The 12,260-nt window shown below is 39.3% G+C and overlaps 1 protein-coding gene across 4 annotated transcripts in view; it reads left to right on the top strand.

Annotated features, from left to right (window-relative positions):
* The window catches only part of DOCK10 (dedicator of cytokinesis 10), a 256,600-nt gene that overhangs the window by 170,929 nt on the left and 73,411 nt on the right, over positions 1–12,260 (top strand). For all 4 annotated transcript variants that reach the window (XM_064587156.1, XM_054505990.2, XM_045867857.3 and 1 more), the window contains exons 15-19: positions 3,906–4,028; positions 5,946–6,025; positions 7,858–8,045; positions 8,554–8,619; positions 10,356–10,448. In XM_064587156.1, coding sequence (XP_064443226.1) covers positions 3,906–4,028; positions 5,946–6,025; positions 7,858–8,045; positions 8,554–8,619; positions 10,356–10,448 — 550 coding nt within the window. The remainder of the gene's footprint in view (positions 1–3,905; positions 4,029–5,945; positions 6,026–7,857; positions 8,046–8,553; positions 8,620–10,355; positions 10,449–12,260) is intronic.

The raw sequence follows: 12,260 nt of genomic DNA, 5'->3' as shown, positions 1-12,260 counted from the left end.
ACAGCACCCACTTCGTGGGCAATGGGTGCAATCTCAGATACAAAAGCACTTGGCATAAAGTAGATCACCCATAACACTCTGTCTCTCTTGTGTCTCTCTCCCTGCAGGGACAGCTAATGCCCACATCTAATGCATGGAACAGATAGTATTTGAATATACTGAACGCTTTATGTTGAATTTCATTGTTTTTTATTTCTCATGAGCTTCCAGAGAAAAGATAACTAGTTCTAATTTGCTGGCCAAATTTTCTCATATTGATAGGTATTCTCAGTTCCCCCAAGAAAACCCGTTGGGGCATGTAGAGGCAAGGTATCCCTTGGCAAGAGTGAAATATAGCATAATTACAATGGTGAGCATATTTTCTCTTAAAGGATCCAGAACTTTTGTGAGGTTTTAGAAGCAGGCATTTGAGAGCCAGAGCTGGTTTTGAAATCTCAATTCTACTTAGTAGCCAAGTGAACTTAAACAAGTGCTCATAGTCTGCCCTTACCTCAATTTTTTTTTTTCCAAATGTACAAAAGAGGACTGATAATACCTAATTTATTGTTGCAGGGATTGATGAGTACAGATATGTACCCAATAAATACAGTCATGGTTAGCAGTCACTATTCTTACATGATTATTATTAAGTTACCTTTGGAGATAATATTTTCGGCAAGTTCCCCTTTCCGGTAAATTCGGGACAGTGAAGAATAATGTGGGGAAAAGAAGGGAAAGAATTACCCCTTACTGAGCTGTAAGGAGAAGTAACAATTGTACTGTGAAGTTGTCTAGTAAAATATGCTGAAAGAATGACAGATGAAGTTTCAAGGGAGACTGACAATATTACTGGCTATCGGAGTAATTATGTCCAGGACAGGAAAGCCAACAAAACCACAAGCTCATGCTACATTAATGCCTGATGAGTGGTTTGGTTGTAGGTTGGGAAACAGGAGACACCACCAATTTGTGTGTATAAACATACAGCTTGCATATACATAAATCTCTCTGACATCTGAGAAAAAAAATGGTTACCAGCACAGTTCTAAAGATTTCATGTCAAACCGCTTGGAAAATCTAATCACAAAAAATAAGTAAAAGATCCAGCCAAAGAAGATTTTAATTTCCTCTTCACAATGTGGAAATTGCTTCAAATGAATGGTGACTGAATCAGAGGAGGGCTCTTGGTCTCTCGAGCCGTTTTGATATAAACTAGCCTGCTGACATATTTCAGTCCTTTATTAGATATGCTGGTTGTCTGGCCAGGTTTTTTCCTACTATATTTTCTAGACTGCAGTTTGCCTAATAATATAGCTTTGAGTGTACCCTAAAACATTTCGGCCCTTAAAATCAACTGCCATTAAAAAGCATAGAATAGACAATTTAGCTTATGACCATATTTTTACCCAGATCCAACCCATCCCACCCACTACTGCATGCACAGATGTTCATCACTCTGAACATTTTTTTCTGAAATGAATTTGGTGTGTTTTCTTATTTTTGGCACCAGCTGTACTGCTGTTTTATGGTTTAAAAAAAAAAAGAAAGGTTATTCTTGGAGGAAGTAAAGAGAACCTATTCAGATGGCTACAATGGGTATTTTACACTCTTTGATTTGGGAGAAAGTCAAGCCTTACCAATATGTCTTGTTTTTTGTTTTGTTTTGTTTTTTGTTTTTTTAAAAGATTTTATTTATTTGGAGAGAAAGAATGAGACAGAGAGAGCATGAGAGGGGGGAGGGTCAGAGGGAGAAGCAGACTCCCCGCCGAGCAGGGAGCCCGATGTGGGACTCGATCCCGGGACTCCAGGATCATGACCTGAGCCGAAGGCAGTCGCTTAACCAACTGAGCCACCCAGGCGCCCAGAAGGGTTTTTGTTTTTGTTTTTGTTTTTTTTAGATTTTATTTATTTACTTGAGAGAGAGAGAATGAGAGAGAGCACATGAGAGGGGGGAGGGTCAGAGGGAGAAGCAGACTCCCCGCCGAGCAGGGAGCCCGATGCGGGACTCGATCCCGGGACTCCAGGATCATGACCTGAGCCGAAGGCAGTCGCTTAACCAACTGAGCCACCCAGGCGCACCCAATGTGTCTTGTTGTTAGAGGAAACTCTTTCCACATATATTGCCCGCACAATCTTATGTGCCTAAATCCACACAAGGACTGATTTTTTTTTTTAATCCCTCTTACACGACATTCTGAATGGACCAGTGCACAACCCTGGATTTTCTTTAAAACTGAACAAAACTAAAAGAACAATTTCATTCTTATATCTATATCTTTAGAGAAGGCGTACAGTGCAACAATTACTTTTATGTTTTATCTTGCATTAACCACAAAAAAATATGCCCTATTCTTTCTACGGGTCACAGCTATTCATGCTGCTTAGGAATGAGGCTCTCGGGGATACCTAAGCTGCTTTTCCTTCAGGCTAAACAGTGCGTTTTCTTCAGTCATACTCCAAATGTCGTGGTTTTGAGACCCTCACCCTATACTATCATTGTCCAAGTGTGGCAGCTGGAACGAAGCACAACATCCCAGCCACCCTGAAACCATCTGTGTAAATGAATCAGTTCTCTGTTCTCTTGCCAGTGAGCATATTTATTGAGCAAGGCCAGTGTGTATGGCTCTGTGAGCAGTATTTCTCCACGGTGCTGTGCTCTTCATTCTCTTTACAATGTGTCCAATATAAGTGAGCTCTTTCCAGGACAGAGCTGTGGCTAAAAGCAGAGTTATACAACCCTTGTTTATTGATACATTTATAGTGACTGGTTAATTAAAACACACACGCATGCACGCACACACACACACTACTCAAGCTCAGTTCAACCTCCTCCTGTGTTGTAAATACATCGTGTTGGTTTTAACATGTCGTGCACACAGAAGCCCTGTATAATATTTAAATAAAAATTATCTTCGAGTTAAGTATTTTCATTCTGCTTCCCCAGTGTTATTTGATACGGCAACTTTTTCCCCTTCCCTGACTACTTAACAGAGAAAAATGAGCAGAAAGATTGAAGCAGTCTAAAAATATCATTCTGGCCCATTTTCTGTATTATTTGACACTAAAGCTCTTCGATCAGATATCTATCTAAATGGCCACTTCAGCCTGTGTATTGAAATCTTTGGTTAATTTAAGGAGTAATGAAATAGTCTAGTCAAGTTCCTTAAGTTAGAAGAAATAAAATTTCAGCAGCTCTCTAACATTAATGAAAAATTAATTACACACAGGTCTAATTTCTTTTTGATAGGCATGGAATATGATTAATTATGGGGAAGAAACAATAACCTTAAGTGTGCTATGTATACTTCCTTGTATTGCCTGATATTACTATACTATTTGGACAGAAACAATTTGTGTGTTCTAACTAAATCTATCTAGTTCCAATGAAATGGACCAAGGAAAAAAATAAATGGCATTAATTAATTTAATACAAAATTCTGACTCAAGTGTTCTTCATTTGATCTTTGTCTCTGTCCTAAAATTTAAGAAAGCGTTTCAGGAGTCTGGCCCTCTAGACCCACACACACACAACCTTATCCCTTTTCCACTATTCGTAAATTCTGATGGCACCACCCAAACTGAGGTGGCCCTGGCTTGCCCAGAAAATAATAAAAAAAAAAAGGACTAACCTGTTCTTATTCCTCCCCTAATACTCCAAGGTTTGATATGTTACTAAATCATAAATAAATGTAATATAAGTGGGCTGCTGTCCCTATAAATATTGAATTGAAAATAAAGAATTAAAGATAACAAAGATAGTGTTTAAATGAAACTTTTGTCTAAGAAGTTTTCTTGTCTTTTTTATTTCATTAGTTCCTGGAGTTTCTTCCACTACAAATGGGAAATTGAATCATTGGTCACCTTAAAAATACAACTTGGTAAACAATTTTCACCTGCCAACCTGAACAAATATCATTTTCTTTCAGATCAGTATTTAAGGACAACCAGGGAAATGTGGACAGAGACTCAAGATTTTCACCGTTGTATAGACAAGAAAGTAGCAAGATTTCAACAGAAGACCTGCTAAAACTAGTGTCAGATTACAGAAGGTAGGGTTTTTGGATACTCTTGAAATTAACATGAATCAGCTACATTGCTGCTATTGATTTATTAACTCTGCATAAACAGTATTTGATTACCTGATTCTCGAATGTCCAAACTCTTCCGGAAAGTAGATGCTTTACAGATGAACTCACATATGCCTGAATGACACAACAAAAGTAAAGTTGCTAGAATTATATGGAAGGAGTGTGAAACCATGTCAGTTAACTATTATTGCCATGTAACAGATCACCCCAAAACTTAGTGGCTTAAAAGAACAACATCACTTACTTTCCAGAGTCCATAATTTATTTTTTTTAAAGATTTTATTTATTTATTTGAGAGAGAGAGAATGAGGGAGCACATGAGAGGGGGGAGGGTCAGAGGGAGAAGCAGACCCCCTGCTGAGCAGGGAGCCCGATGCGGGACTCGGTCCCGGGACTCCAGGATCATGACCTGAGCCGAAGGCAGTCGCTTAACCAACTGAGCCACCCAGGTGCCCCTCCAGAGTCCATAATTTAAACATGGTTAGGTAAGGAGGGCTTGTCTTTTCTGCACATGGCATCAGCTGGCAGAGGTCAACTGGAGACAGAGGATCCACATTCAAGACGGCTCATTCAATGACTGGCAAGTTGACATGGGCTGTTGATTGGGAGCTCAGCTGGAGCTGTGGACTAGAGACCTTGGTTCTTCTCCATAGGAGCCTCTCCATCAAATACTATGGCTTCCTCATGGAAGGATAGCTGGGTTCTAAGAGTAAGTGTCCCAAGGGACAGAAAGTGATCACTACCAGTTTCTTAAGGCCAGGGCCCTGAAACTGTCCCTGTGGCATTTCTGCCATAATATACTGTCAAGCTGTCATACAGCCTAGATTCAAAGAAAGGAGATACAGACACCTCTAAATAGGAGTGTTAAGGAATTTTAGAACTATGTTTTGAAATTCCACAGAGCAATTCATTGCTGTGAATACAATAATTCATACTATTTCTATCATTCAAATTCATTTTGGAAAAGACAATGAAAGTTAAAAGAAGAAAAACTTTATAAAAGCCACAGCATTTTTTAAATGTATCACCACGCATTCAACATCTGGTGATGATAAGATCTCTCATGATAAGCAATTTACCTTTAAACTTTTACTCCCCTGACACCTGCAGGATTGAAAATTTAACAGTCAGCTCTCACACACTGGGAAGAGCTGGGTTGGACCCACCACTATAATTATTCTTCCTGTTAGGTCTTCTAGAAGGGATAACACTTGAAATTGTTATCAGTTTCAAGGAACTTTCACCTTACTGCAAAAGGACAATAGGTCAGAAGGTTTGGTTGGGTAGAGAGGTGGAGAACTGGAGTGAATGTGGGGACAGGGATAGGTGGTGAGAGGGTGTCTGAACACATTCACGAAGCAGGGGAATGGCAGAAGAACCAAAGTCAGGAAAAGGCTCCTTGTCCTTGATTGTTGGTGAAGAGGGAACAAGCAGACTGTCCACTTAGCAACTGTAGCAACGACCAGCCTTGTCCTCAAGACTTCTTAAGAGTCTTCAGGAAAGTAAAATCACTTAAGCCAGTTCAAATACTAGAACTTTTTATTAACAAACGATCTATTTACCGTATTTACTATTTTACTTGTTTGGCCATTTATATAAATGTTACCTGAAATAAGGTGCAAATAAACCTAAAACATTCTTCAGAATATCTGTAACTTGACCCCTCACTGATTTCTGTTTTTATTGGCAATATTACATAAATTTTAGTTTTCAATATAAAACCAGCTAAATGAAATCATTCACAAGGTTGTTTAGGGTTGTACTGTTTACTCTTATCAAGGCTCAGAATTACAGTTGACTCATTTTCTGGACAACTAGAATAATTCAGTATGTGTGTGTGTGTGTGCGTGTGTGTGTTTCTGTTCCCTACTTTCACAGGGCTGACAGAGTAAGCAAAACACAGACCATCCCTGGAAGCCTGGATATTGCTGTTGACAACATTCCTTTGGAACATCCAAGTATGATGATGATGTCATGGTTTGCTTGTAGAGTTCTAAATAGTTAGTGGTCTTTTGGTTGGATGGTTGGTTGGTTGGTTGATTCGTTGGTTGGTTGGATAGTTGGTTAGTTACAAAACTTTGTGAGTTTTTTTCTCAAATTTTGGGATAAGTGGAATTCATTATCTTATAGAAATTTGGGCCTTCTTGTTTCTCCGTTAAGACAGACTATCAGTATGATAGGACAGGAACCATATTCAGTGTAAACTAATGTGTATCTGGTATGCACCATGCACCCGGCAAGGTATTAAATTATGTCATTTAATCCTCAAAACCCTGAAGAGTTGTAAATGAGAAATGTCAGGTTCAGAATGTCAGTAATCATAATGGGGGGATTTATATTCTATCCAGTTCCTCTGACTTAATATACTGGGCTGGTTCCCCCATACTGTGTGCCACAGGATTGCTCTAAACACTATGTGTGGGTAGCCCCCCAAGTGGTCACCTTGTAATTATCGCTGGAATATTTTTAGACTCTGTTATTACACAGGGAGCATGTATCTTTTTTAAAAGTCCTATTTATGTCAGTGAAAATTTGAATTTTAGAAGGACCTTTTATTAACTTATAAATAAGAATTTCAGAATTTATTTCGTAAGTGACAAGATTGGGTTTTTTTTTGTTTTGTTACTTCTGATTCTGCCTTTTAGTGACTTTCTTAGTGATGCAAAGAATGAATAAAGGCATCCTAAAATGAACTACAGAGAGAGAGAGAAAAGATTATTACCATAGGATATTTGAATTACCATTAGCACTATTAAGTTTTTCATTCTTATAATTTTTCTACAAATCATTTTAACATGAAATAAAATGAGCATTTTAACCATGGTTCCAAATCACTTTTATATTGATTGGTGTAGAAAAGCAGAGAATAAACTAAGCCATTTCCTCTACCTGATTTGTGAGATGTGTCTGTCTTTTATTACCTACAGAAAAGAAAAATAACGAAAGAGAAAGATAAAATATTCTCTTTGAAATGACTATAGGACATTAGAGAAATTTGAACATATAATAAAAATATTATAATTGATTTGGGGGGGAAAAAAACTGTAATCTGATTCCCAAGCGTATTTAGCTAACCATTTTGCTTTTCTGAACACAGGAAAATTCCAGATGGGGTAAAGGAAAGTAGAAGGCCTTCTGTCTTCCCGTGACCACAACATCAGCCCCCAAGCTGTTTAGTGACAGACGTTTTGATTTACAAACTTCAAATTGTCTTTTTTATTTTCCTTAGGCTGTTCCTATAAGGCTAGATTTTTCAAGATTGTAAAAACTGGAAAGGAAAAATAGAATAAATTATATCAAATAATGCAGAGGGAGGGCTGCAGGCCTGTATTGTGAAATCATTCCATGGGGAAAACTTACTATCAATCCATTAGGTACTATCCATAATAGACCCATTGGACAAAGATTGTTCTGTCAATATCTGTATTATTTTTATAATGTTAGGTAAAGGCCAGTGGATTAATCCTTATCTTGTAATACGTGGTTAGCGTGCTCAGAGAATCATCAGTTGAAATTTAGTTTTCATGTGAAGCTTAATGCAAAAAGAAAATAGTTATAAATCCATCCAAAAGATTTACCAATTTTTTGAGACATCAATTTTGATGTTAAATGGTTTGATTATCTATCATCCCTACCTCCTACAAATTTTTCGTGCTTGCATAATTTAACATAAATTCCTTTGCAAATACAGAGTTTCTATTTCAAGTGGATTCATTTTAAAATATGTTAAGTATTGTTCACCTTAAACAATCACATTAAATGACAAACTCTTATTTTCTGATTTTTAAAGACTGTGTAACATCGTCCTTTATCCCTGTCAAGCCTTTCGATGTGACAGCTCAACCAGAACCCACAGTCGAGGTGGAAGAATTTATTTACGACTCAACAAAGTACTGCCGTCCTTATAGAGTATACAAAAATCAAATTTACATTTACCCCAGGCACCTCAAGTATGATAGCCAGAAATGTTTCAACAAGGTATGGTATGTTTCTGAAACGTTATGCTCTCTCTGCACCCTACTGAGATCATATTAAGATGGATTCTTGAAAGTTCAAATACAAATTATCATAGGTCAACAGTTTGGAATAAAAATCCATTTGCAGAACGTGCTCAATAAGAGGCAGTGAGGAGTTTCACCTTAAAAGTGTTTAAGGATGCACAGTTTATAAAATATTAATAATCCTTTCTAAAGTCAGCCCTAAATTATTTTGTTCTAGGCTTCTTTTTTTGTAGTTTCTTAAGATACTCTGAAAATAGCATATCTACTTCCTTTTGATGTGAGTTTTTTCTTCCCTTTTAAATAATATCTCCAAGTCCTTCTGCTATTTCTGAGCACTATGGATAATGTCACAAGAAAGTGTTGGGTATTCTACATTTTTCAGATTTAATTAGAAGCTACTTATTTTAGACACTAGGATTGTTGGGTTTTTTGGTGTTATTTACCAGGAAATTACAATTTCCATTTTCCCCTCTCTGTAATTCCAGGCTCGAAATATAACCGTGTGCATTGAATTCAAAAATTCTGATGAAGAAGGTGCCAAGCCCATGAAGGTGAGCCAAGTCCACGAGGGAATACGGCACCCAGGGGGGGAAGGCAGGTGAATAGGTTCTCCTCACTGCCAAGGAGCTTTTTATTTGAGTGTGACTGAAAGAGGAGCAAGTCAATACATTTGTGTTAGATTTCCTAAAATGTACCTGATTTAATAGCCATCATTAACCGGATCTATTAGAAATGCAGTCTCATAGTTCTGCTTAGCTTTTCATGACTTGGGAAAAAGGAAACTACTCTAGTGTGAAATAAATGCAAAGATTCCCCTCTGCAAGACTCTGCCCTTTTCAAAGAGCCTGCCTCTCAATTCAGCAGCATGCTTGATTTAAAATGCCACATCCCAGGTGGCCCTCGAGCGGCCTGTGCCGAAGGGCTGCAGCATGTTGGCCCAGCGGCTAGGGCAGCGAGCCCATGGGATGCTCACATCCATGGAAGGAGCATGTGGCCTGCTGCCCAAGGAGCCGGGAGATGGCTCGGGGAAGTTGGTCCCTGTTGTTGATCACATGATTTAATAAAACACATAAGACTACAAGGTTTGTATGAACTGTGTTTTTCAACCTCCAAAAGTGCAACTAGATGTCATTTTTCAGAGTTCATCTCTGATATATACTGTTTTTATTTTAAGGACTTCAAACAACATAGAGTAACCCATAAAAAGAGGGGAAAATTATTTTTAGTGTGCCTGTGGTCAGATCTTCCCAGTTTGAATGAATCAGAGGGATGGAATAGTAAAGGACAAAGCCCATTTCTAACTAAGCCCCACAATTATCTGAGATAATCTCTTAAAGCGCTCTGTCAGGTACCAGTCGTGTTCTCTGTACCAAGAAGGTTCGTAGCATGATTCAGAAGAAGGAGAATCGATCTGAGTGATTGAATGAATCGTGCAGGGGAGAAAGAGTTCTTTAAAATATTCTTGAGCCACTGTCAGTCTCCATAGTTTCCAAGTTCCACAGTAACATCAGTTAGCATCGGAGAGAAAAATTAAAGCAAAATGGAATTTTCAAACAAAGGCAATGACCAGATGGCAAGCACGGCAGGCCTGCTAGTACGATGTTTATGAGGAAAATTCTAGCAAAGAGGAATAATAGCAGGTGAATGGGTCTCCTGTGTCATTGCCTTCTAAAGGATCACACAGAGATACAGCAGACTCCAGAAGAGGGCCCCTGAGCCTTGGGCTAAGGGAACTTTGAAGCTGCGTGCCTAGGAAGTACCATATGACATCCCCTGGCTTGACTGTGGGCTGGGGTAGAATAGCAATGCAATATGGTGGAGCCTGGAACGAGCCCTATCCTTCTAGCTCAGCATTCTTGGTTGGGAGCTGACATGTCAGGGGCTGGGGTCCAACCAAACCTTGTGGTCACCCACGAATGATTGCCTTAAACTCCAAACCAGAGCTGGATACCATGGGCCCCTTTAAGAGGCCACCTTGCAGGAATCAGAATTGAACAATTTAGCTCTTATCTCCTGGTAATCAAAAGTAACAAACTAATTCAGGTTGATGTGATAGCTACATAATAAATTAAAGCCTTCAGATTTTCTTCAGCAGCACCCTGGTATAAGAAATACAAGGCAGTGGGTGCAAGAAGTTCAAGGTTAATTAGATATCAGTTAAGCCTGGCAAGTTATCACAAAATTCATCCTTGTTCCAGGATTGGTAACTGAAGAGTTGTGACTTTTTTGTGTGCTGAGGGTTAATTTCAGACACTCATAATCATTCAACTCATAACTTTTTAAACAGTGTATTTATGGAAAACCTGGAGGGCCTCTCTTCACCTCAGCGGCCCACACAGCAGTTCTGCACCATTCCCAGAATCCGGATTTCTCCGATGAGGTAAGGGCCAGGCCTCCACTGCCACCCAGGATCTCCTAAAAAGCTGAGTGAGTGGGTCAGGTAATGCACAAAGATAAACACTCTCTCTAGACCACATCTCAGACTGAGGACATGTCTTGGGTGATATTTACTGAACTGAGATTTAGAAACTATGTTAATTGACAGTTGCTCCAGGAGTTACGTTGCAAATCCAGATGTTTCAGCACAGGATCACCCTTCAAAAATACAATGTTTTTATGATATCATTCTTTTCAAGTCAGAATAATTTTTTTTCTTTTATTTCATTATTCAATATAATAAAGATTGTGTTAGATAGCTTTACCAATTAATAGCTGCATTTCTTGTCAAAATGGAAAGAACATAGGAATAGACCAAGTATGAACCAACACTATGGCTTATGACCTATCCCCTTGAGTGATCTTGAGTGATCACATCTCTGAGTGTGGCATGGAATAAGACCTACCGTGGCCAACTCCTGAAACTCTCTTATTATGTGCCAGACACCATGCTATATATGGCATATATGGATCATCTCAATTCCCAGAGTGTTCTCCAGAGAAACAGAGCCAATAGGGGGAGATATAGATGTATAGATGGGTGGATTTATTATGAGATATTGGCTCACGTCATTATGCAGACAAGAAGTCCATGATCTTCCATCAGCAAGCCTGAGACCCAGGAAAGCCAGCGGTACTGTTGGAAGGCTTGAGAGCCAGCGAGGTTATGATGTAGATTCCAGTTCTGGTCTGAAGGGGGCACCAAGGGCAGACAGAGAAGATCCGTGTTCTAGTTCAAGTAGTCAGGCAGAGAGAGAATTCAGCCTCCTGCCTTTTTGTTCTATTCAGGCCCTCCTCAGATTGGATGATGAACACCCATGCTGGGGAAGGCCATCTGCTTTACTCAGTCTTCAAACTCAAATGCCGATCTCTTCCAGAAACATCCTCGCAGGCACACCCAGAAATAATGTTCAACTGGGTATTTGGGCATCCTGCTAGCCCAGTCAAACTGACATAAAATTAACTTTCCTGTTTCATGGATAGGGAAACTGGGACTCAGAGAAGTAACTTTGCCAAGGCCACACCACTAATAAGCAATAATCAGAATTCAGACCAGGCCACATGACTCCAGGGCCTCAAGCTATACCACTCTGCTCTAAAACGTGTGAAAAAAAAACAGTCGGGCCAATGGTAAATTACTCTACGCATGTCAGCTTGTATTATAAAGAGATTCAGACAAACAAGTGTTAGTGATTAAATTTAATTTCTGACCACAAAGCAAAAGTCAACTAATGCAACCTGCTGATATGGTGTCGGGGATTGAAAATATCGCATCTTTCCATGAGTTTCCTACGACTGCTATAGTAAATCACCACAGTTTAGTGGCTTAGAAAAACCCTAGTTCATTATCATATAGTTCTGGAGGTCATAACTCTGAAATGAGTCCCTCGGGGCTGAAATCAAGGTGTCAACAGGCCTGCATTCCTTCTGGATATTTTAGGGGAGGCCCCTTGCCTCGCCTTTTCCAGCTTCTAGAGGCTTCCACAGGCCTTGGCTGGTGACCCTCTTGCAGAAGTTTCCTCACTCTGACCTCCACTTCCTTTCTCACATCTCTGACTCTGACTTTCCTCCAATAAGGACTTTGTGATTACATTGGGCACCCATGTTAATCCAACGTAATCTTTCCATTTTAAAATCCTTAATTTCATCACTTTCGAAAATCCCTTTTACCCTGTTCACAGATTCTGGAGATTAGGGCAGGGAGGACATCTTTGGGGGGCTATTATTCTGCCTACCACACCTTATTCCACATCAA

Source organism: Mirounga angustirostris, unplaced genomic scaffold (genome assembly GCF_029215605.1).
Source record: "Mirounga angustirostris isolate CCGP_5_RB_7025 unplaced genomic scaffold, mMirAng1.0.hap1 SCAF_3, whole genome shotgun sequence".
NCBI lineage: Eukaryota > Metazoa > Chordata > Mammalia > Carnivora > Phocidae > Mirounga > Mirounga angustirostris.
Note: the sequence above shows the minus strand (reverse complement) of the source record. Positions and strands in the feature narration are given on the sequence as shown.